The sequence below is a fragment of the Pezoporus occidentalis genome, unplaced genomic scaffold, assembly GCF_034315485.1.
Source record: "Pezoporus occidentalis ecotype Australia unplaced genomic scaffold, CSIRO_AGI_Poc_V1 ctg32, whole genome shotgun sequence".
Lineage (NCBI taxonomy): Eukaryota > Metazoa > Chordata > Aves > Psittaciformes > Psittacidae > Pezoporus > Pezoporus occidentalis.
The window spans coordinates 33,429-60,340 of NW_026915158.1; the positions used below are offsets into that span (position 1 = coordinate 33,429).

The 26,912-nt window shown below is 41.6% G+C and overlaps 1 protein-coding gene and 1 long non-coding RNA gene across 6 annotated transcripts; one reads left to right on the top strand and one right to left on the bottom strand.

Moving 5' to 3' along the window:
• Window positions 1–3,442: 3,442 nt before the first annotated feature.
• On the bottom strand, window positions 3,443–7,266 carry LOC134168626 (uncharacterized). Its single transcript, XR_009966616.1, has 2 exons — window positions 7,089–7,266; window positions 3,443–3,571 (listed from the first exon to the last, which is right to left on the bottom strand). It is a non-coding gene; the product is annotated as an uncharacterized LOC134168626 (long non-coding RNA).
• A 260-nt stretch (window positions 7,267–7,526) lies between these two features.
• Window positions 7,527–25,704, top strand: CHST10 (carbohydrate sulfotransferase 10). 5 transcript variants are annotated; one of them, XM_062628518.1, is made up of 6 exons: window positions 7,527–7,665; window positions 12,750–12,884; window positions 15,669–15,766; window positions 18,414–18,648; window positions 21,281–21,386; window positions 23,097–25,704. In XM_062628518.1, the coding sequence occupies exons 2-6, from the start codon at window positions 12,773–12,775 to the stop codon at window positions 23,632–23,634; spliced, it is 1,089 nt and encodes a 362-aa protein (XP_062484502.1). In that variant the 5' UTR covers window positions 7,527–7,665; window positions 12,750–12,772; the 3' UTR covers window positions 23,635–25,704. The 5 variants fall into 5 exon arrangements, with proteins under 5 accessions (XP_062484502.1, XP_062484498.1, XP_062484501.1 ...); XM_062628514.1 differs by lacking the exon at window positions 7,527–7,665 and adding an exon at window positions 7,764–7,893; XM_062628517.1 differs by lacking the exon at window positions 7,527–7,665 and adding an exon at window positions 9,817–9,839.
• Window positions 25,705–26,912: the final 1,208 nt, after the last annotated feature.

The following is a 26,912-nucleotide window of genomic DNA, read 5'->3' on the forward strand; positions in this document are numbered from 1 at the left end:
GACTTCTTCTCATTAACCTGCTTTCATTTAAGTTAAATAGATAGCAAGAAGATGTAAAATCATTCTCCCTTTTTGCATGAAGAAATTCCTGATCATAAGCCATGGTGCTTCTCATGGTCTGATCTATCATGTCTGGTTTGAGGAATGGTCGATGGTCACGCAGTTCCAAAACATCAACTGCTCTTAGGATGAGCTGAATAAATAGAAAAGTTGGTTGATGACCATCATTTATACTTGAGGAGATATCAAAGCTGTGGAGACAGTGTTCTCACAGGAGAATGCATAATTGGTACATAAACTCTGAATAATCCTGAAAGATACAGCAAGGCCATGAGAGGCCCGAAGAAGCTTAAGCAAGCAAGATAAGAGGCTGGAATTCACCGAGTTAATGAGAACTGTGAACTGTTGGCAAGCTTTCGAGGTTGAGTCCTCACACCTGTGTTTAACCAATTATATGTTAGTCACTAAGGGTCTTCAGGACATGTATCCAATCATAATATGCCAAATCACTGTAAGTGCATGTAAGAAATAGTATATAAGGGGTTAAGGATTTGTATAAAATGCACAAGAAGCATAACTCATATTGAGTTGTTCTCTTGATTCCGGTCGCTCTCTCCGACACAAAGTCTTATATTAAATGTTGAAAGCATCTTTCTTACACTCTTCAGGCTTTTCCTTGTAGTGAGGCTGAAAGCTGTATCGTAAAACTTTCTATATTTACCCAACCCCTCATATTTGATGGTTGTTGCCATAATTGCTTAAAATACACTCATTTTTTAAATGGAACCTTTCAAACAGACAATCTTGATTTTCATCAGAAACAGTCAGACATAAATAGCTCCCAAATTACTCTTGGTTGAGGACTGTGCACCTGGAGAACCATGCAACAAGGTAAAGCACAGGGGCTGCACCATGCAGGAGGACACTGGCCCTGGGGAGTGACTCCCCAAGGTCAGAACACAGGCTGTCTTTGCACTGTCTTGGCTGGGAGGACATGCCAAGAGCTAAGTCCCAGCTCTCACAGACTTGCCTGCAGATTGATACCTGTTGTTTTAGGATAACCCTTCTAAACTTACATCCCCTAGAACTTTTGACATGAACATTTTTTTCCTGCCTTCACAAGAGTGGTGCTGTTCCTAGCTAATTATTGGGCTACTGGGATATGGGAAACTAATGTTCAAATTCCTCCTGATACCACATCTGCCATGTCCCAAGAGCCAGCCCCAACCAGCAAGTTATAAATTATTTGAAGCACTCTGTGTCCCCGCAAAAGCTCTTGCACATAATACAAATAACACTGATTCTCCATGCATTCATCAGCAAATGGGACCTGCATTCTGTGCCTCCCTCCATCTCTCTTTTTCTTTTCTCACACTCCCATGACCCAAGTTACCCCTCAATCTTCTTTCAGGTGTTTCTGCTTGTCCCAGAACTGCTCAGTTTTCTAACGAGGAGATAATAAAGCTCTCCCAAACCTTGCTACAGCAACACTACTGGTATCTGATCAGTCAGGAACTGTGCTTCTGCTTAGCATGCTGTCCATATGTTTCTTTGAGAGTGTGATCTACAACAAAAAAAACTTAAAAACCAGCCTCATTTCTTTATCTGTGCCCGGAGCCGCTTTGGTGGTCTGTGTCTGAGCACTGCTGATCTTGCAACTCCTGGCATAGCACTGCAGGGCATGTACAGCTTACCCTTGCTGGAGCCTAAGTCACAGATACAACAGTGAGCACTGTACCTGCAGTGTCACAGCAATTTTGTCACCTGGAAATAGCCTGGAACCAATTTGCCCCTTGGTGGATGCAGCAGGTGAATTTTAGTCTCAGCTGCCTGCTTGCCAGTTTGACTTTGCTAGCCACAGAGAGAAATGAAAGAAAATCTAGCTGTCTCATGCAGGCTATGGAGAGAGGGTTAAAAGAGGGTTACAGGTTACTTTGAAAAAGAACTTGTTTTGAATACTAATTGAGTTAGTCAATCATCTCAATTTCTCTACTTTGGAAAACACCCATAACTGGGACTTAAAACTCAACAGTTATTTCTGATTTTTGTTTAAAGAATTGACTTATCTTGCTATATTGACATGATAATTTGCTTGTTGGCTGCACTCATTTTATGACCTATATAATTAAATTTGAATTATTAGGTTCAATTTTAATTGTCATTGATTTGATAATTAAATGTAGTTCTTAGATACTCTAGCCCAGCCCCGGCAACACATTCAGCTCATTGCTGTTAATGAACCCCACAAAGCTTTGAACCCCTTTCAAACTACCACCTCAGATTACGTCTGAGAATATAAGGTAGACCAGACAGTTCAGCTAATGGCATGCTTACTTACCTCAGCCTAAACTTCTTGTCTCCTACACAGAAAGCAATCAAATGGTGTAATGATACACATTCAACAATTTCCAAGGCACTTATGGTATGATAAAACTTGTTTCTACCCTGAAATAAAAAGTTAAATTAATATTCAAATGAAAACAAGTCTCATTTGCTGCTTACAGGTCTGATCTTGCCCCTACTACAGCCAGTCTGATTTACCTAAAGATATTAGCTCTAAGCCCCCCCAGTCCCTCCACATACCTCAGTCTTTCCTATATACCAGCTATTTCAGACATGCACTTTATAGCTCACTCCTTGCTAAAGTTATTTCAAATAAAAAATAATCCAGGAAATGTGTAATACTTTATGTATTATATTTAGACCATGCTAGCAAATCCTGCAGCTATATGCAGCTGTACACCCCTGCATTCCTCAGCCTGAATTTTTTGATTGCCATAGTGTCTCTTAATGACTCTAGAGGCCACAAGGTATTCTATATGGTCTTATCTTGTGTCAACCAGATCCACATTTAAACCAGCTTGCTCAAGTTCCGGAAAGAGACAGAACCTGTTGATGAAGATCACACCCTCTGCAAAACAAGGTACATGAATACAAGACATCTCCTTTGGTGATCAGTCGTGCGTCAGAAATGCAGCCATGAAGCAGACTTGTGATTTCAGTAATAATGGCACTGCACTAGAAAAACCTGCTGGTTTGATTAAGATTTTTTTTCCCAAGTACTTGATGCTGAACAGGTGACTTGTCTTAAGGTCAGCTCTTATGGAGGCAAAGCATGATTAAGAGGGCTACAAAGACTAATCGTAGTAATTGGCATAGCATTAAAACCTGGAATAATAGCAAAGAGCAAAAAATAAACATAGTGTAAGTTTAACAATATGTGCAAGCCTATGCTTCTCCGGAAGAGGATGAGCTTGGAAGGTCAAGGAAAATGAGGGTGCCTGCAGTGCGATTAAGCTGGATGTGTTGACATGCAAACTGCAGACTGGATGATTACTTATCTTGTCCAAGACAGGGGCTCATTTAAACATTTGGTATGTTTAAATGCTATTTAGAATTAACTCATGCTGAGGGCAGACAAGACAGCCTGCCACTGACATAATAATTTCTTAAAATGCTTTAATGTGCTCTTGTAGCTCAGGTGGCCAGTGACACAATTGGTCTTCCTGACTGGCCAAGCTGCAGATATTGATCTTTTGCAAGTAAGATTCTTCAGGGAGAAACATCAAACCTGAAATAAAGATATACAAGAGTCTATTAGGACATTAAAACTTTTTTAATTACTTAAACACTGAACATGCTATTAAGATTAAATTTTGCAGTTTAGGCCCATGTCCTCAGAGAAAAATGGGTGCATCACTTGCCTTTGTCTCAGCAGTGTATCTCTGATGAAGCTGCAGTCACTCTAGAACATCCCAGAGAGAGGAAGATGACTTTTTACCAGCACAATTGTCCTTTATATTGCTCCGGCGGTGTAAAAGCTTAGTATTAAAAGGAAACCAGACTCCAACATTGGTTTTGCCTCCTAGTTAAAGCCCTAAACCCCACTACAGTTTAGAATTATTAGTAGCAAGAATCCTGTTGGCTTGAGCTAGCAACTGTATAACCCAACTCTATAGTTGCCTATGCAACGCATTCTTCAACTTTGTCAGACACTTTCAGGCCCAATTATGGACACCAAACCTTATTAACTGTGCTTAGTTTAGAAAATTAGTTTCTTTTATACTTTATTATTATACATGTCAGTAACAACATACTTGAAAAGTTAAAATACTTTAGCTGAGGCTAATAATCTGACAGGAATCTGTTCCACAGCTGGAGGCTACTTATTAATAAATCTGTGTGTGGCTGCAATTGTGGTCTTCACTCTCAACCCTGAAGAAAGAAGCAACTTTCTAGCTTGTGCAAGACACAAACTGGTGACAGCCACAGATTTCCAATGTGCTTCGCCAAAAAGGTAACTATCACTACTGCTGTTTCTACTTCACAGACAGAGGAAGGTACAAACAAACACAGAGTCAGGCAGAGCTGCAATCAGAAACTTGGGTTTCTGATTACAAGGTTTTGGCCACTGCTTCCCAGTGAAATATATGGTTCTGCTCCTTCACTGCTGGCTAGCAGCCGTCAGTGTAGCACTGAACACACAGTTGTTAAGCATTTGCAGTAGCCTGTTCTGCTCCCTAGGCTGACCACAGAATCTGTACCAAAGACAGCATCCTTGGGCTTTCCTGGTCAGGCTCCAGCATAGCACACTTTGGAAATCAGGTCTGGAAAAGTATGGCTCACACATCCTCATCTTAATGGGGAGGAAGGTGTGTTGCCTCTTAAGTCATTCAGTGAGACGTTTAATCTAGCACAGAGTTCTACTGCCTGTGACTCAGGATTGGAAACATGCAAGTTACATGTGTGTGTGTCAGTGAGTCTCAGGCTCCATATAGTGATGCAGACTATAAAATGAGAGTCTGGGAAGTAGTGAGGTATTTAAGTTAAAGTAGCCTGTTCTAACCTGTATTTCTTCTCTGTTGTTCTAGAAGAGTCACTAGTTTAAACTTGCTTGTATCAGTGTTCGCTTGGACTCTAATAAATTTAAAATATAATTTTTAGCTGTGAAAGCATTTTAAACTCTACTTTTATCAGATTATTTTCATTAATTGGTAACCAGACACACAAATAGAAACTGCTACTCCAATTCTGTCTCTTTTGAATTTGTCCTGTCTTGAACTGTTGGCTCTGATCCTGTAGCAAGCGTCCCTCTGCTCCTCACAGACTTTATTAGGGTTCAAGTCTTCTGTGGCAAATCAGATTCAAGGGACTGTACATTGTTTAGGTATTTACTTATTCACACAACCCCATAATTAGCAATTTTGTCTTGTGTTCTCCACACAAGATCTCATAGGAAAAACAGGGTGCTGTGTAACATGAACTGCAACAGTCCACTGCAGAGAGGGCCAATGCGGTGTAGCATTGAAGATTCAGGGATCATTCCCCAAAACCTTAAAATCCACGTTTTCTTCCTTGTGTGGATTTCGGGACTCCTGCTGCTCCCATCACTGAGCTCAAAATTACTTTGTTTGTGTTGGTCTTTCCAAGCACAGAACATACTTGGGAAGAAATGCAGAGATGGAAGGAGAGATGAAGGCTAGATGGAAGGGCTGCTCATGCACCATGCCTGTATGACTAGTTTGAGCTGATCAACATGTCTGCAGGGTGCTGCTTATTCTGATTCTTTGCCTGAAAGACAGCATTTTTCTGTGCCCCCCACTCAATTTACCAGTTCCCACTGGGAAAATCAAGTGACGAGACCTAAAAGGAGATACTATAGGACAGTTTTTGTGCTGGGCCAGGTAACAGGAGCACATCTTTTGAAGTCAAATGAAATCCTTTGTGTTTGCATCACCTGGTTTCATACTGGATGACACATCTCCAGCGGTGTTGTATTAAACAAGCTTTAAAATGGGGTGGCTTTACTCTGGTAAAACACCTCCTCCAGGCACTGTCCAGAGGGCCCTGCTCCACCACTGGAGCTTTGCTCCTGCAGAGTTTAGGAAACACCACCTCAGCACTGTAACACACCCCTACAGCCAAGGAGTTGTTAAATAGCCATTAAAAATAGACCCATTACCAGCACTAGTTTTGATGGGATTTGTGAGTACTGGAGTCCTGCAGGTGTACAGAAGTCCCATTTTCAGCCCTTTTTTTTTTTTTTTTTTTTTTTTAAACACAAGCGTTAGGGACCCATTAAAGATATTTTTAATAAAAAAGCGCCAAACACGCATCTATGTGCGTGAGTCCAGGGGGAATGCTGGCTGCGGGCCCTGCTGAGAATCATAGGTTGGCAAAGACCTTTCAGAGCATCAAGTCCAACCTTTAACCCAGGACTGCCAAGTCCATCACTAAACCATGTCACTAAGGGCCTTGTCTACATGTTTCATTAACACTTCCAGGGACAGTTTTTTCACCACTTCCCTGGGCAGCCTGTTCTAATGCCTGATCACCCTTCTGGTGAAGAATTGTTTCCTAATATCCAGTCTAAGCTCTCCCTGGCACACTCTGAGGCCATTACCTCTTGTCCTATTGCTTGTTAACTGGGAGAAGAGACTGACCCCTACCTCACTACAACCTCCTTTCAGATAGTTGTAGAGCGATAAGGTCCCCCCTGAACTTCCTTTTCTCCAGACTAAATACCCCCAGTTCCCTCAGCCGTTCCTCATACGACTTTTGCTCCAGACCCTTCCCCAGCTTCTTTGCTGTCCTTCTCTGGACCCACTCCAGCACCTCAATGTCTCTCTTGTAGCGAGGAGCTGAGAACTGGACACAGGGTTCGAGATGCAACCTCCCAGTGCTGAGTACAGGGGGATGATCATTGCCTTGGCCCTGCTGGCCACACTATTGCTGATATAGGCCATGATGCTGTTGGTCTTCTTGGCTGCCTGGGCACACACTGGCTCACGTTCTGTGGTGTCAATCAGCATTCCCAGGCCCTTTTCCAGCTATTCTTCCCAAGCCTCTAGCGTTGCATGGGTCTGTTGTGACTCAAGTGCAGGACCTGGTACTTTCCCTTGCTGTTTACTATTGGCCACAGCCCATCGACCCTGTCCAGATCCCTCTGCAGAGCTTTCCAGCAGATCTAGCTTTCTCCAGCGGATCAACACTCCCAGCAAACTTGGTGTTGCCAGCAGACTGACTGAAGGTGCACTCAATCTCCTCATCCAGATCATCAATGGAAATATTAACACCGGCCCTAATACCGAGAAACACCAGCCACTCTGTGGAAGCTGGGAGTGAACGCGGCGGGGCGGCCGGGGCCTCGGTCTGCGGTGGGGGCTGAGGCCGACCACAGGAAGCGCCTTCCTCCCCGCCAGGGGTCCCGGCGGCTGAGATACCCCTCTCCCGCCGGGACGAGCAGCCAGCTCTTCACTCATCCCTCCCTCCCGCCAGCCCGCCTCCCGGCGGCCGGGTGCGGCGCTCCGCCTCCTCGGAGCCGAGCGGAGCCGTCCCGGCTGCGGCCTCCACCTTTCTCGCTTTCCCTGCAGCGGGGCTGGCGGCGCGACCGAGGCCGAAGCCAGTCCGCACCGGGAGGAAGTGGAAGCGGCAGTGGCGGCCGAGCCGGCCAGCGGCAGGCGAGGTTGAGCGGGGCTGGGGAGGAGCTGCCGCTGCCACCGCCCGCACGCGGGGGGCGGGGATGCAGCAGCAGCGGCGGCAGCAGCAGCGACAAGCCGGGGCACTTGAGCGGGCCGGCCGCGCCGCCGAGTGAGGCGGCCCCCAGCGGGAGCGGCGCCGCGCCGCTGGGGGCCGAGGCTGCGAGGGGCGGCACCGGAGGGACCGGTAAGCCGGGGAGAGGGCCCTGTGAGGGAGGCCCGCTAACGCGGGGCGGGGCGGAGCCGGGCCGGGCCGCAGGGACAGGCCTGATGCCCGGCGGCTCCAGGGAGAGGTTCCTCGCGGGTCGGGCAAGGAAGCCGGTGGGCGCCTGTTGTCTGTACCTGCCGGTGTGGGTGAGGGGGAGCCCACCCTTCCTCCTCCGGAACGGGAAAAGTTTACGCCTGTTCAGCCTAGGTACGCGCCGGAGGCCGGCTTGTGGGCTAGGGGTTGCGCGCTGTTTCGGCTCATCCCCTGCCGGTCAGAGCACAGCTTTGTCCCGTGCTCTTGGCTGGGACCCCTCTGTTTTTACCCCCGCCCTTGGGAAGCGTGTGAAGTCCCGATGCTGGGGTAGGAGAAGGCGCTGCCTTTGCCAGCTGTAAGAGGTATGGGGTGTCTGTGGAGTCGGACCTGGTGTCTGTCGAGCAGGACACGGGAGGCAGGGTCCCCTTCCCAGCCTGGGGGCCGTGGGGCTGGCACATACTGAGCCTGTCCGGGCTGGGGTGGGGGGTCCCGCGGCTGTGGCAGGCTCCGCTGCTCCCGCAGCTGGTTTTCTCCCGGTGACAGGTGAATGGTGCGTGCTTGGGGAGGACTCCGCTCCGCAGTAGTAGCTAGAAGAGCAGAGGCTAGGCCTGTTCATGCCTCCGGGGTGGTGGAAAGCCTTAGGAAAGAGCCAGCTTTCAGAAGTGCGTGTTATGATGTGCGTTACAACATTCAGTAGTGCCACACAACTTGCCTAAGGAGTGTGTGATAGATTTTAGTCCAGTTTTTTGTTTGTTTTTTTTTTTTAATATAAGTGCAATAAATCGTGCAGATCTCTTAACCTTAAGGTGACACAAAGGAGGCCTTGATGAAAACGGATGAGGTAGCCCAGATAGTTGTTGTTTGGCCTTTGGTACCAGTTCCATTTCAAATTACATCATTAGTCATGTGCTGATGGGCAAGCAGTTGGTAGTTTGAGACTACCAGCATGCTGCTGTCATTCATGATGTGTGTGGGGACTGTCCTGCCCAGGAGCCTCTATCCAAGCAGCCTGAGCTGCAGAGCAGAAGGCTCTGTACTGAGTTTTAATGTTTTATGCACATCATTCGTGTGAAGACAGCAGCCTTCTGTGAAGTACAGGTGTTTTTTCCAAATAACAGGTTACTTGCAGGCCATGAGTCAAGCCTGCCACGCTTTGTGTCCTGATCTTTGGTTTGTGTTTATATATGTGTTTGCAATCCCATTTTTCTTCTCATGCAAAATAGCATCTGGCAGATCTAAGAGTTATGTGACTGTTTCTGGGGTAAATAGCCCAGGGAGGGAAGGAAAGAGGAATGGATGGAGAGAGAGGTTTGGGGGATCTTGTGTTCCTAAAAAACTGCAGAATTGCAATAAGAGGGAGAAGGAGTAACCTGAAAAATCCCTGCATAACATTTAATTGTGAGAAAGCAGACTAAACCATCAACAGCTTTCTTGTTTTTTTTCTACTTGTAAAGAAAAAACGTTTTAGGCAAGAAGAAGTAAAAGACACATTTGGAAACTGAAGGAAATAAATAGAAAAAAATGCAGAAGCTAGTACATGTATTCATTAGAAAATAAGTAACAGGAGAAGCAAAAAATACAGTAAGATTGGAGATGTAACAGGAAGTAAAAACCTATGTGAAAACAATAAAAGTATTAAAGAAGAAGCTAGAGAAAGGGAAACAACATAGAATCGTAGAATCATAGAATAGTTAGGGTTGGAAAGGACCTTAAGATCATCTAGTTCCACCCCCCCTGCCAAGGGGAGGGACACCTCACACTAAACACATTATTTTAAAAATGTTACAGCATTTAAATAAACATAATGGTTAAGTTATTCGTGTGTATAATTTAGACTGGTCCTGCTTCTTGAGATAGGTTATGAGCTGCTGATACAAGTGTAGTTTTGTTTAGGATGCTAGACATAACAGTGCCAGCCGATGTAATTAGGTTATGACAGATCCTCTGACAAGACTCTCGCACCGGTGAGTATGGTTGAAGATTTGCTGTGTGCATAAAAAATAGTAGACAAAACTGCTTAATATTTTCCTCTCAGCTTCAACGTATTGAAGGTTAATAGGTTGTTATGGGTGGGACTGCGATTCTCTCCCCTTCTTGGTCTCAGAGTCCAAGTCTTTGAGGTGAGTAAATGTACTGCTCATAAGTGTCTTTGTCTGAATATTGTTCTACCTCTGGAGTACAGGATCTGGCAGCAGAGTCCTGTGTGTGTTAATTGTAATTCCCGTGTCATTTAACACAACTTCTTAGAAATCCAATACATAAATTACGTAAGGGAATATAGATCAGTAATCCTTTCTGAATGGTGTGCATCCATCACCATTATAAAAGTGGGGAGACTAGCAGGGATGCTCCCACGAATGTTTGAGGCCATTTCTACCATTCTTTATGTAGAACAAATATACTGAGTTAGGCAGAAGGGTCTGCAGCTGACGGTTAGAAAGAGATTTTCCTTCTGCAGAATCTTCTCTGCAAGTGTTTGTAGGTCTACTGCCTTGAAGACAGGTTTGACTGTATTTCGAATGCTGAACAGTTCTCATGGTTTTAGCAGAGCTACCTATAAAGTAAAAATGTCACTGCTGCGTTTTGTGTCCTTTGAACAACTTAACTGGAAAGAGGTCAGTGTTCAGGAATTCACACTCTATTACTTGCCCTTCCTGGATGACATCTTTTGATGTTGAAGAATAACATGTCTCGGACATTGTATACTCAGAGGCTAAGGAATTGCAGCAGAAAATGGGAGATGACAAACATCATCTTCATGGAGGTCACACCACCTGTAATTGTCCAAAATACAATTCATGTGTCTTTTTACCTAAATGCAGTGTTTAGAAGTACTTAAAAATGAAACCATAAAAGAAGGGGAAAAAAGGACCTCTCAGAAGCCAAACTGAGAAATACTGCACTGAGAAAATAAAAATAACCTGAACACTGCCATCCTAGCTACAGATTATGAATCCTTTCTTTTTCTTTCTTTTTTTTTTTTTTTCAGTTGGAGATATTCTGTTCTTTTCCTTCTTTCACCCATTTCGCATACATCCTTAGGGTCCCAAATCTGTTTTGAGCTGTCTGCTTTCACAGGCTTTCAGCATACCCTGAAGATGTTTCACTTCTGTCTGCTACAGTGAAAACCCTTCCTGGAAACACTTGAATTGCTAGAAGGCAAAAGCTAGTTGGAAAATTGATCACCACCTGTAGCAGTAGTATTGATGTCGCTGGTGGACATGTTGAAATAATGTCAAAACCAGGCTCAGTTCTGCTATTGAAGCTTTGTGGGAATGAAAAAAGTGGAATACTGGTATATGAATGAGGAACTTACTGCAAATTTTGCTTAGAAATATTAAGTAGTATGTTTTTACCATCTTAGCTGGGAATGAGGGCATCTGGTATTCCCTGGCAATTCACTCAAGTAGCTGTATGAAAAATGTGATCACAAACCATGCGGATGTGACTCCCATTGAAGTTGAATGTGGCTACTTTAGAACTGAGTTTGATCCTATTGCTAGTTATATGGGTGGTTTTGGTTTTTTGTTCTTTCCAGAGGCTACAAGCACAAACCTGACAGGTCTGTTGAGAGGATCTCATTGTATGAGATTTTTGTATTAGATCCTCTTTGGTTAAGCTTTCTGAAATTGTTTTGTGTGTATCCTCAAAAGGAAGCATTTGCTTGTGTTTGAACTTCCCGTTACCTGAGTTCATGCCCTCAGGTGTCTTATCTCCAGCAGCAACTGAGACAATGGTGCTTTATTTTTGCAAGATAAATATTCAAGCCTGAGGAGTGTCAGGTTTTGGTAGGTAGGTAGTGATATTTGCTCTTAGTTTTTATGTGTTTGTTTTGTTTTGGTTTGTTTTTTTTTTTAAGTTATGAAAGCTTCAGTTTTGCAGTGGAGCTTTCACAGATACTTGGTGTCAGCCCCATCGCTTCCCTGGGTACATTGCCCATCAGAAGTTGGAAATTCAGCAAAATATAAAACTTTACATTTCTCTTAATAGCTGGGGACTTAAATTTTTTTACAGTTGGTTTTCTTCTATTGCATCTCAACTTTTAACCATTAAAAAAAATAATTTTGTTAGGATTACAGTTTCTAAAATCAAGCTAAGAAGTGGTTAGAGCACTCCAGCAAACTTACAAACTGTGAAGTAGGGCAGACACCATGTGTTTGTAGTACTGTGCAATATCCTTACCCTCACTCTGCTTGAATTCAGTCAGTATCTGTGGTTTCTTTGCGCATTAAATCTGAGGTCTCAGTCATTTGGATAACCCTTCCTGCAGTCTTGGGGAAGTCCTGTCTTTATCTGCAGGGGTACAGCTACAGGTAGTAGCTGTTGGCAAGGAACCCCCTTTTTACTATCTGTGTGGACAGTGATTAGCAAGATGGCCATAAAAGGATCTTTCAGAACCTGTGGTTGATACTTTGCTGGCAATAAAAGTGGCAAGATAAAAAGAGGCATTAATGTATTTAAATATTTTGTCAGGTTAAGCTTAGCTTTCTGGCTTAGTAGTTTCCAGCCTTTAATTCATGTAGGCAGTGCAGGGCAGGACTCTGCTACATGTCATGAGATGACTTGACATAACCAAGGATACTGTTAATGTTACAGCCTGTTATTACATATTAATCTGCTGACTAGCTACCACAGAGAGGGGAGCATTTTTCATTCTCCCTTCCTTTCCTACAGTAACCCATCTCACAAAGTTAAATCACAACGTAAACTACACTTTTAAAAAATCAGGGGGTTTCTGGTATGTCTCCCCAAGCAGTCAGTGCTATTTCCAGCACAAGGAGGGGACTGGGAATGTGTACATAGGGGTGAAGGAGAAGTGAAGCCTCCCTTTAATAGCATCTGGCATTTACACTGCCTCAGCCTTAACATGGGTTAAAAACCCAGCCAAAGGAACAAAAAGTATGAAGTGAAATCTACTGCTATATTTTGTGACACACATGTGTATTAGTTTTGTCATTTTGGTTATGGAAAATATTTTTCTAAACTGGAACAAAAATAATTAATGTGTCAATCTTTCCTCTTTCAAACAGGAAAAAACAACTTTATATGGCTCATGTCTGACAACATGCACCACCAGTGGCTGCTGCTAGCTGCATGCTTTTGGGTGATATTTATGTTCATGGTTGCTAGCAAGTTTATCACATTGACTTTTAAAGACCCAGAGGGTAAGTTCAACTTTAGTGTTGATCTGAAATGGAAAATTGAATAGTGCTTCTCATAAATGCTCCTTCTGTGCAAAGTAGTTCTGCTGTAGTACTGCTGTTTTGGTAGGATTGAGAACAGAACAACTAAATTTCTAGAAGTGACAGTGCTGATAGTTTCTGCTTTTCTTGGTAGAAGTCTGCAAAACTAACATCATGTCCTTTTTTTGGTGGTTAAGAACATGTTTGTCAGTACTGTCCCGTGAGGTCTGCTCTTTCAATACATTTGGTTTCAGTATCTTGATCTACTAGTAGTAGAGGTTACATGCAGTACAACAGAGCACAATTACCCGTTTAAAGACAATGGAGATTCAGAAAGAATTAAAAGAGTTCATTTCAGATGATAACTAGTTTCTGTCCTCTTGTGACTGCTTGTCCTGTGGCTGCAGTATTATGTAAAACTTGTGGAAAATTCTATTTCATTTGCAGTGCACTTAGCCTGGCCACCTCTGCCCTGCTTCTTGCATTCAGTTTTATCCTCTGCTGTTTGACTGACAAACAGCTTATAGGCTTTTGCTAAGTAGCCCAGATGGTGTTAAGCTGATGAGGAATTTAAGCCATTTCATGACACTACACAGCATGTTACAGTTTTCTGTCTGCTGAGGAGCTACTGTTACAAAGCCATCCTACAGAGAGTTTAGGGTGAAGGTGATGATATCACTTCTAGTTGTAAGAGACCTATATTTCTGCATCTTTCTAAGATACACAAAAATGTGTAACTTCTGAAACACTGACATCACTAGTGACATTTGTTTCAGTAACTTGATAGTGGATAGATATATTAAGTGTACCTTTTTAAATAGCATACCTCTGGATGGTGGAGATTTCAGCAAGTCTTACAGATGAGAACTGTAGGGTAACAGCTTTTCTTGGTCCCAGTTGTTTTTGAGTCCTAGGACATCTGCAAATAAGCTGGTCTTACATTAGGTAGTTAAATCTTCAGTATTTCATTTGATGCCAACTCGTGTTTCCCAGCTCAAGTATTCTTTGAGTGTTTTGTTTTTTTTTTACATCAGAATTTGTCAGGAGGATTAAAAAATAGTTAAAAAAAAAAATACTAGAGTACACCCTTTGCATTTACTGCCTTTTTATTACCTTGGCTTGCCAGCTTTTCTCTGTTGTCTATGCTGAAGCTTCCTTCCCCTTTGAGTAGTTCTCTGAGCAGAAAATTGTGTCATTTCTTAAGCTTCAGTTTTGCAAAGACATGACTGTGGTTAAGTGTATGTATATGTTGGAGATACCTGTATTTGTACTGGGAGTCATGAAGGGAAGTAATTTGAATATACCAGCAGAAGCTTGGAGAAAGTCCAAATAGGATGGCCAATCCTGGAGGAACAGTTCTAGACTTAATAAAATATGGCTTGTCAGAAATTGTCCTTACTTGGCTGTGTCTACTTAGCAGATAGAACAAAAACAGCAGATGCTCAATGAATCAATGTTCTCTTGTTTAAGCCTTTTACTGATGTCTTGGGTGCATAAGCAATAGGAACTCCTTAATGAGAAGGAGCAAATTTCTGTTCATCATTTCTAGTAGCATCTGCAGGCATGCTTTTACATGTTGATAATGGTGGATACTTTAACTGGTCTTTTATTGAATCAGGTTACTTTGATTTTACCAAACGATACTGTGAAGTAAGTCTGTGCACAACAATATTTACTGTATCTGATTGCTTAGTTGCTTACATGGTTTTCAGCTTTAACTTGCTTTTCCATGCATGCCCGTTATTAAAATGCAGTGGAGGCAGAGTAGAGTACTCCTTTAAGAAAAGGACATCGGCAGTTACCAGGTTTCTTGACTATAAAACACTAAGCCCCTATGGATGCAGACGAAGACAAATTATTCATTGATGAAACTGCATGAAGGGAAAAGGAGTCCAATGTGGATGGAGATAAATTTTCAGTGAGAAGTCATATTATTTTTGCTTTGTGGTTAGGGGAAGGCTACTTCGAATCATTTTTGATCTTTCTATACCATGGAAAGCTATAGCTTTGTGGACTTTCGAGTTTTCCTATAGCATGCCAATTGCAAAAGGTGCAAAGGGTACTGCAAGGATACACACTTTAACTTGGTCTCGAGCTATTAGCTGTCATAAAATCATTAAAAAAGAACAAGAGTATCAGCTGAGTTTTTTCTTTTGTTGTGGGAGTCTCTAAGGAAGGCAGTCAGTCCAATAATGAAGAGAGGATCATGTTTTTATTGCTGGTTAGAGGTGTTTACTTAGAGCACCAAATAAAAGATGTTCCTTAATGACACTTTTCTTCTGGTAATGTCTAAGAGTTTACAACAGAAAAAAACCTATCTGCTAATATGAGGGGAGGGAGACACCTGATAGATTTTTTTTTTTTTTTTTTAATTCGCCCATACTTCAGTAATTCTAATGAAAAATAAAAATGTCTTGCTGTCAAACCCATATAGCTGTACTCAGTTGTCTACTAATTGTGATATTTGGATCTATGATTTCTATGTCTCTTTGCACAGTCTGTTTAAAAAAGACCAAAATAAAATACAATGGACGTGTTTCCTTGCTAAAACTCAACTGAAGTTCCATCCAAAATTCACACAGAGTACATCTTTTAAAATATTCATAGACTGTCTCATGTGTTGTCTAGTACCTTCCAATTTGGAAACAAGTACCATGTTTTGTACACTTAATACAGAAAGTGATGTTCAGTTGTGTTAGCTGTAAAGCGGGAATAGCTGCCTTTTCCCCACCTTCTGTAATGCTCTTGCCTTCCTTCCTACTTTAGGCTATGGTGCCAAGCAAGAGCCATTGATACTGACAGCTGTAACAAAAGTGGAGGAGGTACATGTGCCAGAAGAAAAACGTTGGCCTGAAGAATTCCAGGTGCTTACAGTTGAGATAAGGGTTACATGTCTTATAGTGGGAGAAAATAAGATATTAAGTTCCTTTCTGTTGTTAAAGGGAATTTCTAGACAGGAATTATTTATTCAGATTGTTCTATTTAGATAGACCAACCGAATTCATTTTAGCTTCACAAAGATAGTTTGTTATGGTAACCTGCTGTCCTGTTTCATCTGAATGATTCAACTTAATGTGTTTCCATTGTTAGGAAAAAATCATTACAGTACTCCTTTATCAAGTCAGAACAGTCATTTTGTTATCCTTTTTAATATAATGTCTGAGTTTTTGATTACTTGTATTCTGTATTGCCATAGCCATCAGGTTTGTGGTTCTTGAGGGCAAACCTGTCTTGTCTATTATCTGAGTTCTCTGCCCAATCCCTCTGATTCTTTTTATCAGTCTCTATTTCTTTTTCATGTTTTCTGCTCTATGTGCTTCACATCTCTGCATTTTTCCAAAGTAGAGCATGAACACAGTACTATTCAATACCAGTTGATCCTTTAGATGCATAGTTCTATGCTTTCAACAATAAAGCAGAACAAACGTGGTACTTGCTAAACTGCAAAGAAACTGAAATTCCCTTGTCCAGAAGTTAATTTGAGACTAGTTGCACAGTAGGCTAAGGCCAATTTTTTTCCATTGGTTGCTTAAGTCATCTTACATTTAAAGTGTTTTTGTGATGCAGCATGGAAAGTAGGTTTCTGTATAAACACAACGCTTTTTTGGTTTTGCATGTAAATAACCTGAATTATAAATTATACTCAAAATACTTGTGAGAGGCACTTTGTTTAGAGGAAGGCTAGCAGATCTGTGTAATGAGTATTAATATCTTCTTTTACTTGTATGGAAGAGGATAATAAGGTTTCTGGATCTATATCTATTCCCTCTTGACTTCCTGATAGCATGAAGCATGAAGCACTACTATTAATCCTGGTTGCATGCAAAAGAAATTGTTCTGACAGCTAAACAACCTGTCGGGCTGTTCAGATTTCATTCTGACCAGGGGATATTGGAGAAGAGTAACAGAAAAAGCAGAACGAGATTTTATTTTTTTTTTCCATATGGAGGACTGGGACAAAACATAAAATCATTCCATTTTCGTGTTTAGCTTGGACACTGTACCTAAAATCATAGAACCATAGAATGGTTTGGGTTGGAAAGGACCTTAAAGATCATCTAGTTGCAACTCCCTGCCATGGGCAGCTACACCTTCCATTAGACCAGGTTGCTCAAAGCCCCATCCAGCCTGGCCTTGAACACTGCCAGGGACGGGGCAGACACAGCTTCCCTGGGCAACCTGTGCCAGTGCCTCACCACACTCATAAGAAAAAAGTTCTTCCTCATACCTAATCTAAACCTACCCTTTTTTGGTTTAAAACTGCTACCCCTTGTCCTTGTAAAAAGTCTCTCTCCAGATTTCTTGTAAGCCCTCTTTGGGTACTGCAAGGCTGCTAGAAGGTCTCCCTGGGGCCTTCTTCAGAGTGAATAAACCCAACTCTCTCAGCCTTTTCTCATAGCAGAGGTGCTCCAGCTTTCTGACCATTTTCATGGCCCTCGTCTGGACCCACTTTAACAGGTCCATGCCTTTCTTGTACTGAGGACCAAAAAGCTGAACACAGTACTCGAGGTGGGAGTCCCACAAGAGTGGTTTAGAGGGGCAGAATCATCTCCCTTGACCTGCTGGCCAGACTTCTTTTTTATGCAGTCCTGGATACAATTGCCTTTCTGGACTGCAAGGACGCAGGGGCAGCACATACCCAATTTTTCATTCATCAGTATCCCCAAGTCCCTCTCTGCAGGGGTGCTCTCAATCAGTACTTCTAGTCAGTACTGATACTGCCAACCATGTAAATCAGTTAGTGGAAGGGGGAAGATTTGTCAGTAGAAATGTAAGATTTTCCATTACCTGTTAATCAGACAAGCTCCTTTTTCCTCTCTCCCCACTACTTGTGAGGCAGGGGTGGTTGTGGTTCCTGTCAGTCTCGGAAGAATGAGACATATCAAACACTTCATCCATTTCTGGAGAGAGGAATCCTGCCTGCTTCTCTTATTTGCCATACTAAGCACTGATGCTTGTGTGAATTTTTGTCCACTTGGTTTTATTTCAGCTTGAATAAATGGAAACACTGAATACCTGCAGGTGCTAGAAAACGACACAGAACTTTTACGCCAAATTCTTCTTTCCCAGCTAGATGGGTCAGCATCCCTAAGCCCCATCTCAGAGATTAAAGCTTAGTTCCTGTTGAAATCCCTGTCCCAACCCCTTGGAAACTTTCTTGCTGGCTGTTGAAGCTTTGTGGGAATTCCAGTATTTGGTCAAGTCATGTTTTATCTGCACAGATAAGACCCTGCTGCTCTGCAGCAGACTTAAATTGTATGGAAAAGCACTTAACTACTGTCTACTACTACCCAGTGACTTAGCAGTTGAACCAACATGCACAGCAGCAGCACAGGAAGGAAACAACGTGCTACCCCTTAGTTAATATATAGGAATGTTTTAATTGTGAATCTGGGAGTCATTAAGATACATAGCTTGGGGATTTTTATACTTTAGAATTTGATCTGAAAACTAAATTCTTGCACTTTTTTTCTTTTCTTTTTTTTTCTTTCCCCTCTGTGTTTCCTAAAGCCAACTGGAAAAGCTTTTTCTGGAAATCTGATCCGCCAGCCCCTGGTTCATATGGAAAGACTTGAGCTTCTCAGGAATGTCTGCAGAGACACTGCATTGAGAGATCTCTCTCACACTGCAGTTTCCAAATTCGTCTTGGACCGAATATTTGTGTGTGACAAGCACAAGATCCTCTTTTGTCAGACGCCAAAAGTGGGCAACACTCAGTGGAAAAAAGTCTTGATCGTTTTAAATGGTACCTACTCTGCTGTGGGTGTGTGGGTCTCTTTGAAGAGGAGGAAAGAGCAGAATTAGTCCAAGTGGGACAACACAAAAATGGATTCTTTCTGCTTTTCTGTACACTGATACTTAATTTCAGCCTTTCATTCTTCACAATTGCTTCTAGTCCTTCCAAAACATCTCTTTTATAGAAAATACACCTGTTCTTTCTGTGAAAGTAAATACTGTTATTGCTTGGCTCAAAAGTGATTTGAGTCATGAAAGAGTACCCATGCTGGTGGGAGGTAGATTTATCTTTGAAGGGGTAGCAGTATTTTATAGTATTTGAAACAAGTAAACTACAAGGTATCACAATTGCATAAATAGAAATAATACAAAAATTCCGACTGGAGGCCACTGACTTTTAACTAGGGGTGTTTGGCCACAAAGAAAGCCAGTTAGAACTTGGCAGCTGCTGTTGGTCTGTACTGCTGAAATCTTGTGTATGTGCTATCAGTGAGCCATCATAGGAGCCATAAAGATTGTGAGGTGCTTAAGGCAATAATGTGTTCAACAAAGGTATGTTGTAAAGGACTGTAAAAGAAGGAGTAAAGGGACTAGTGTGTTTGAAAACAAGGTGAACACTGCCTATCATCTTCTTCTAATGGCCAATAAAAATAACTCATTTCCTGAAGGTTTTCTACTGTACCCTTACCTGCACACATAAAATTAACATGATCATATTTAACATAACACACCCTTGTCTGACATTAGACCATTGTGCCTGTCTGTCCACCAAGGCTGTGAATTTGCTACATGTCAGGTCAGTTGAGGTCCTTCTGTGGTTTTGCAGGTGGCATAGCCCACCAAGATACGGGCGAAACCTGAACGTTGTGGACCCAGCTTGCTTGTTAGAAGCACCTTGTGAACAGCCAGCTCTGCACTTGTGTTTCTGTATTTTCTTTACCTTGTGTGAACTAGTTTGCACACCCTGAAAGAAATGGTGACAAATTGGCAAAACAACTGTGTCCCTCAGCAAAACCTTTGTAGCGACAAGTATGTCTTTAAAAACCTTAATACTGGTTTCAATTTTGATGTATGGATGGGAGCTAAAAATCAAGCAAATATATGCACGCACATAGGCGCACACACAGAGGACACATATGGGCATGTGTTTTAAATACCCATGAAAGCCACACACCAAGAAAGTACTAAATATGAAACTATACCAATGCATTAGAAGTACTTGTTCCTATCAGAATTTAACAGAGATAACATGCAAAAAATAGCTGAGGACAGGCAGGGATGTATTAGCTGCATTGAGTGAGGATAACTCATGTCTTAGCAGCAGCAAATCTTTCACCTTGAGCTTCCTACTTCTGGTGTGTTGGATAATGATAGAAAATTGTTTTTACATAAATACTGGTCACCTCTGCCTTGAGCAGTACTAGTATCTGCTGATGAAGACTACCACTGCAGTTGACCTTTTTCTTCTTTGAATAGTTTCAGCAAGCAGGACAGATATGTGAGGGAGAATATTTTACATCCAAATACCTAATTGGTATTCAGAGGTTCAGATGGAAAAAACATAGCTGTGGCACTATGGAGGTACTGTGGAGGAGCTAACTCTGCTATTGCTCGTACTGAATTTGTGCTCCGCATGATTCCAAGGATTCAGTTTCTGAGGCTGTGTAATCTGCCATCTGTTGTCTACATGTAATTTAAGAAGAGTACAAAAAAATATAAGCCCCTGAAATTAATAAAATGCAACCACCATCAGCCTTCTCCCCCCACCCCGAAAAGAAAGACAGAAAACTGAGAAGCTGAGTGATATGGATTATTCACTGCAGTTCTGGAAAAAAGCCTTAAAGGCTTTCACCCAAAGAGTTTTTTTTGAAGCATCCTGTTCTTGTTGCAGGTTGGTACTCTGGAATGATGCTGTTGTGTGGAGGCTTATGCCTAAAGCCTAAGGGGTACACATGAGATATTTCTCAAGGTCATAAAAACTTCCAGGATCAGGATCTTAAAATAAGCACGTCAGAATTTAGTGACATTATTTTTCTTGTCAGTTCATGTGCTTGCAGAAATAAACATCTGGAGACTTTCTGTTGTTAATTTTAGTGATTTTTAGTCTGTGTCGTATTGTATGGTTGGAATTTTTCAGCACAGCATAGTTGTTAAATGAACTTTATGGATCCTGACAGCGAAGTGCTTCTGTGTTGAAGCAGTTCCAAAAGCAGCCCACAACATTTACTTTTTGTTGGTGATAGAAACTCAGCCAAAAAGCTGGTTCCTTCATTGGAGTTAATCCTCAAAGTCTTCCTCCATTTGTATGTGTGGGCAGAGGGAAAGAGAATGAATGGGGACACTGAGGTGGGGAGTTAAAGGCTTAGACATAGTTGCTAATGAAATCTGCATAATGTGCCTTTCTGAGAGTTTTGAGGCCATTTGGTCTTGGACCTTGATGTTACATACCCTAAGGAATTTTAACAGTTTTCAGCTTTGCAGTCAGAACCTCTCATCATTTAACAGTTTTAAACATAGTAACCATAAATGCTAAAAATACAGAAAAGAGAAAGATAAAACAAAAAGCTGTCAGCCAAAGGCACACATGCTTGCTTGTACTCACTTTTTTCCCCTGAAGTATTCATTTTCTGTGATTTGTCTAGGAGCATTTTCTTCCATAGAAGAGATCCCAGAAAATATTGTACATGATCATGAGAAGAATGGCCTTCCACGCTTGTCCTCCTTCAGTGACTCTGAAATTAAAAAACGGTAAGAGGTAGCTTCCCAGGGGTGTGAGGGGGGTTAGGAATCAGCGCATAATAAGGAATCAAGAGTATAGCTGAAGTCTACATCTGGAATTCTCAGTCTCAGTGTTTCTGCTCCACCATTTCTGTAACGGCCTCACAGATTTTGCTGTGACAGCCTTCCTACTGGCTTTGAAGTAGAACACCAGCATAATTGATGATACAGTTAAGTGAGCCAACCAGCTCCTTCTGGATATAGGGTTTATGCAGTTCAGTGTATACCTAGATTTTGCATAGATGACCTTCAGAAAGGAAGGTTTATTTGGAAGGTCCACACTGATGCCCTGTGTAGTAAATCTTGCGTGCCTACATGTAAGATTGTCATTACAGGCAGATTTACTTATTGAGATGGAACTAGATAGGTTTAAAATGTTATTGTTCTTTAGCCTGAGAGTATTGTCCATCTAGCTGAATCACTTTATCTCCCTTTTTCAGTCCTTCTGGTTCTCAAAGCAGAAAAAGTACTCTGCAGTAAAACCTTCTGAATTACTTTGGATAGGTTTTTGACTGTGTCTGCTCTCATCTCTACTAGACCCTATGCCATATATAATCCCTGTAAAGGGTGGCAGCATGGAGAGAATTGACGTAAGATGACAGTGGGCACTTGTAAACTTGCACTTGCATAGTTATGGTGTATACTGAGCTGTTCTGAAGAGTCAGCCCCTTATACACGTGTCAGATACCAGCAGAGCCTGGTCTGAGGTTTGTGAACGGCCCTGCATAGAGTAGCTGTTCACCTGGGGGAAGAGCCATAGCTCGGGAGTTTGAAGTTGAATGCCATTTTGGTTTGGGTTGTTGCAGTCAGCTCACCAAAGTGTGCTGGAGATGCACAACATGTGTTTGGCTGGGAATTCTGACATTATCAGGGAATTTAGGTGTAGAGGGAGGGATAATGTTGATCTAGTTTGCTGACCTGTAGCCCTGCCTGGTGAGGAGTAAGTGAGGAGAACCTGAAGACTGATCCAAGTTGCTGTTGAGGCTGGAAAGAGTTGCGCTGCTTACATCAGTGAGGATTGGGCTCTAAATCTCCTTTTCTGAGCTATTTACTGAAATAAACCTTGTTTTCAGTTTAGTCCTCCTGCAGATAATCTCTGATTACAGAATATTATATATTTCAGTATTAGAATAAAATGTGAAATTCTGTTAAAAACTGTGGTCTCATGAAAACGGTGTTCTCAGCCATTACTGAAAGCACACCAAAACATCAAATAAAATGCTAGATTTTTATTTTTATTTACTTCAGCAGTGATTTGTCTAACTACCTGCCAGGGAAAAATGCAGCCCTCTATGCATTTAGCAGCACCAAGCCACTTCTTCCATGTTTTTGTGTATTTTGCTTCTTGAGCTTAATCACATGGAATTAAAAATATCTTTGACTTGGAGCTTTCAGCATCTTTCGTCTCCTGTTTATATGGATTGAGAGAAACTAAGCTTCTCCAGTTTGAATAAAATGTGAAAACCAGAATGATCTATTTCCACTTTGTCCTGTATACAAAAACTATTAGTAAGAAGTCAGAGATTGTATATCTAGTCCTATTGATTCTAATATTGATATTGCAAGTGGTGTAAGATTCACATTGCTGTGTCTGCGGTCAGAGTTTATGTGCGTTTTGTCTTTGTTAAACACACTTTAAACACGTTGTTAATTTCTTATATTTTTCTTTCCTCTGTTTAGACTGAATTTATACTTCAAGTTTTTTATTGTTAGAGATCCATTTGAAAGACTTATTTCTGCATTCAAAGACAAGTTTGTGCACAATCCTCGGTTTGAACCTTGGTACCGGCATGAAATTGCTCCTGGCATCATTCGTAAATATAGAAAGAATCGCACAGAGACCAAAGGGCTGCAGTTTGAGGACTTCGTGCGCTATCTGGGAGATCCTAATCACCGGTGGCTGGATATTCAGTTTGGTGACCACATCATTCATTGGGTAACGTATGTGGAACTTTGTGCTCCCTGTGAAATCACATATAGCGTGATTGGACACCATGAAACCCTGGAGGACGATGCTCCATATATCTTGAAAGCAGCTGGCATAGACCATTTGGTATCATACCCCACAATTCCACCAGGCATAACAGTGTACAACAAAACAAAAGTAGAGCGGTATTTTTCAGGAATTAGCAAGAGAGACATAAGACGCCTCTATGCACGGTTTGAAGGTGATTTTAAACTCTTTGGTTATCAGGAGCCAGATTTCTTGCTTAACTGACGCCTGGGATAAGCTCTGAAGAAGTGTCTCATGGATTAATCTAAACCTGCGTGAATACCAGCTGCAGCACTGACAGAGCTGAGAATCACCATTTGTTTTGTAGCTTTTTGATGTTGCTCCATTTTTCATATGAAAATGCTTTCATTTGTCATATGAACAAGTAGGGGCTTACAGTTGTTGTTTACTGACCATGTTTTCAATACATGACATTGCAGTGTTTTAGGAATTAAGTCTCTGTTATCTGAAATACAGAATTCTGTTTCTCTCCTCTTCCCTTCAGGAGGAAAGAGGGAGGACAAGTGGGCTATGATCTTCCCCTCCTTTTCCCAGACAGAATGCCTGTTTTAAAATGTTGTGAAGTATTTATAAGAAGATGGCAATTTCACTGTAGTTTAACTCTGACATGTGGGTGAACTTGATGATTCATACATGAGAAAGGCATGTTGTCTCCCATGAGTTTTGAAAATGAGAGGCCAGTACAGGACAAAAAAATTGATTAAATGCTTGTCAAATAAATCATCTAGGTTCTGTCATGTGGCTGCTATAATAACAATAATGCTGATCTGAGCCCATTGTTGTTCATCACAAAATGAATCTAATTAGACAGAAGCTTTAGATGTGTTAAAAAAGGGATTGGTTCCAGACCCCTTTGTATTTTGTCAGGTGTTTACTGTACTTACTACTGATCTATTGAGCTCCATAATTTTACTTTAGAGTTTATTTAAGATATTATTTAACTCCTGGCTGTTGTAAGTTATCTGAGAACACAGATGCAAATGGAGCATAGAAGAAATGTGAAACAGCTAAGGAAACCTTAAAGAAAATTAATTTCAAATAAAGTATTAATTGCATTTGTGGAAGCACATATAGAAATCATGAGATGCTCACACACAATATAACTTGTTTTGTCTTCTAACAGTAAAGATTACTAAAGAAGCCACAAAATCTGGATATCATATAAAAGATCTGCTAGAGTTACTTGAACGACCTTTTTCTTATATCCAACCTTGCTGTATGCTCAGTACCTCAGAGAACAGAAAATGTACTCCCCTTTGAAAATTCATCTCCCTGCTGGAAGGAGACAGGATGAATTCCTGATTTTTCCAGTGTTTCACTGCCATGGTGTCCCAACTCAAAAATGCCCATATTTATGTTACCCATGGGGTGAGTTGGCTACTTGCCAGGAGTTTGAATGTCGCTTAAATCTGTGTACTCGTTTTATGCATTAAAAGAAAAAGGAAAACCAGAACTGAATGGATGCAGCCATCATATTTGCCTGTGCTTGCATTGTGTCTCAGAAAGAGCAGTCTCTTGTTTGAGTTCACCAGCAGGAAAGATCAGTACGCTGCCACCTCATCCCACAGGCCATCGGAGAGAGAGACTATGTATCTGAAATACAGGAGTTGCTCTGTCACAGTGAGCATGTGAAGTGTGTTTTTTAAATCTTAGCCCCAAAAGGTGAATTTTTAGGTCAGCATAATGTTGCTGGCTAGAAATGCTAATTATGGCCAGTGCTATGGAATCTACCCTCAGATGCAGCCACACTATGGTTTTGATAATTTCCTGTATCAACTCAAGGGAGCATCTTGCATTTGTGAAAAAGGACATGTGTGCCAAGCTGACATCTGCTGCTACCCACAAAAAGGAAGCCCTGTTGTAGCTGGAAATGGTTTCAGAAAGATCTCAACAGACTAATTTCAATAAGGGAGAATTATTGACTGGACATGGTTAAAAAGAGAGTAATCCAGGGTGGCAATGCTGGAAGGTGGAATTTTTTTCCTTTTTTTTTTCAAAGAACAACAATTGCAGTGCCCTAAATTGTTAGTTCTTAACCAATGATAAAAAGATGTTAACTGCTTCAGGTTTTCCTGTGTTTTTCTTAATATGGGAGCTTAGCAAAATGTACTGTTAAATGCATTTTGGAGCTAATGACCTGATTGATTACCTCTCTGCCAATTTAAAATGTAACAGTGAATAATGTATAGTAAATTCAGGCCTTAAAGTTTAATTCTAATAAAGATAAAGCAGAACTGTTTTCCTCTGAAAACATAAGCTACTGATCACACAGAATGCCAATGTATGTTTTTATTTTTCTTGGTAAATTACTTCATGTATCTATTGCTTAAAAAATGCCGGTGGAAAATGCTACATAAATATTAAGTAATAATATTTTATTTTCTAATAGCTTTCTCTGCATTGAGTTCTCTCAGGCATCTGACAGCAAATGTGAACAATGCGATAGACTGGCATAGTCAGAGGTGTGTACTGCTCTTGCAGCTCCGTGTTCCCATGCTTTTCAGGCTGGGACTGGAACTGGAACACTCATTATAATTTCTTCAACTCAAATGCAAAATTGGTCCTTCCAGTGATACCCTCCTGACCTATGTTTTCCTTCTGGAAGTGGGCTTCTTCCTCACGTGGCTTAAGTAACAATGGTGCAGTTCCATATGACTCTTGCAGAAACTTGCATACCATGAGAGCCCTTGGCAAGGTATGGTGGTAGGGTTCCCCTTATGTTGTTCCAGTGCAGGTAGGGTGGCCAGAGCATACTGTGTTGGGGAGGAGGCTCTTGCCCTGCTTGTTATGATAAATTAAATGCTTGTGGCTTATTTTAGTTTAATTGTACTATACAAGGCTTTTACAAATGTAGTCCCAATGGCATGCATGACCAGCATTTGGCTGTTTGGATGTCATTTGCATACCGCTTTCAAACTGCAGGCAATATTTATGTCATATTTTGGGAACTGCTGGCCCAGATTGTTATTTCTCTTTTCTTACTACAGTTACAGCTTCAGAAAACAAAGTCACATCCTTATTTTGTGCATCTGTCTCTTTATTGTCTCTCCTCAGCAGCTTTTGAATCCTTTGGCCTATTTTAACCACATTTTACAGAGGAAAGTTGAGCTCTTAGGGGTGGTGAGTTGCTGTAATCTTCTTGAAAATAGGAGAAAAGATGCTCTTTGTACATCAGAGTCCATGCTGTATGTTAGCTTTAGGGAAAGTGCAGACAGGAAACTGAGTTTTACTATTTCTCCTCATCTTGGAGCTCCTTGTTTCTCACAGACTCCCTTCACTAGTGCTCCAGGTCTGGCCCCTGATCTCGGCAAGAAAGACAAAAATAATGAATTAAAATGTATTCCATGGGGCTGTTTATGTCCCTTAGAAAATAAAGGACATTTTAGACATCAGCTTGCAGGGTTTTCTTTTTTGAGGTATTGGGAGGATTTTTCTGTCTTCCCTCAGTTGAAAATGGATCCAGAACTCACTTGTGTATGAAC

Excerpts from the sequence above, each read along its gene's own strand:
- CHST10 (XM_062628518.1), top strand. The coding sequence starts at position 12,773 with ATGTCTGACAACATGCACCACCAGTGGCTGCTGCTAGCTGCATGCTTT. Across the intron at positions 12,885-15,668 it reads GACTTTTAAAGACCCAGAGG|GCTATGGTGCCAAGCAAGAG; the intron begins GTAAGTTCAACT and ends TTCCTACTTTAG. Across the intron at positions 18,649-21,280 it reads AGTCTTGATCGTTTTAAATG|GAGCATTTTCTTCCATAGAA; the intron begins GTACCTACTCTG and ends TGATTTGTCTAG.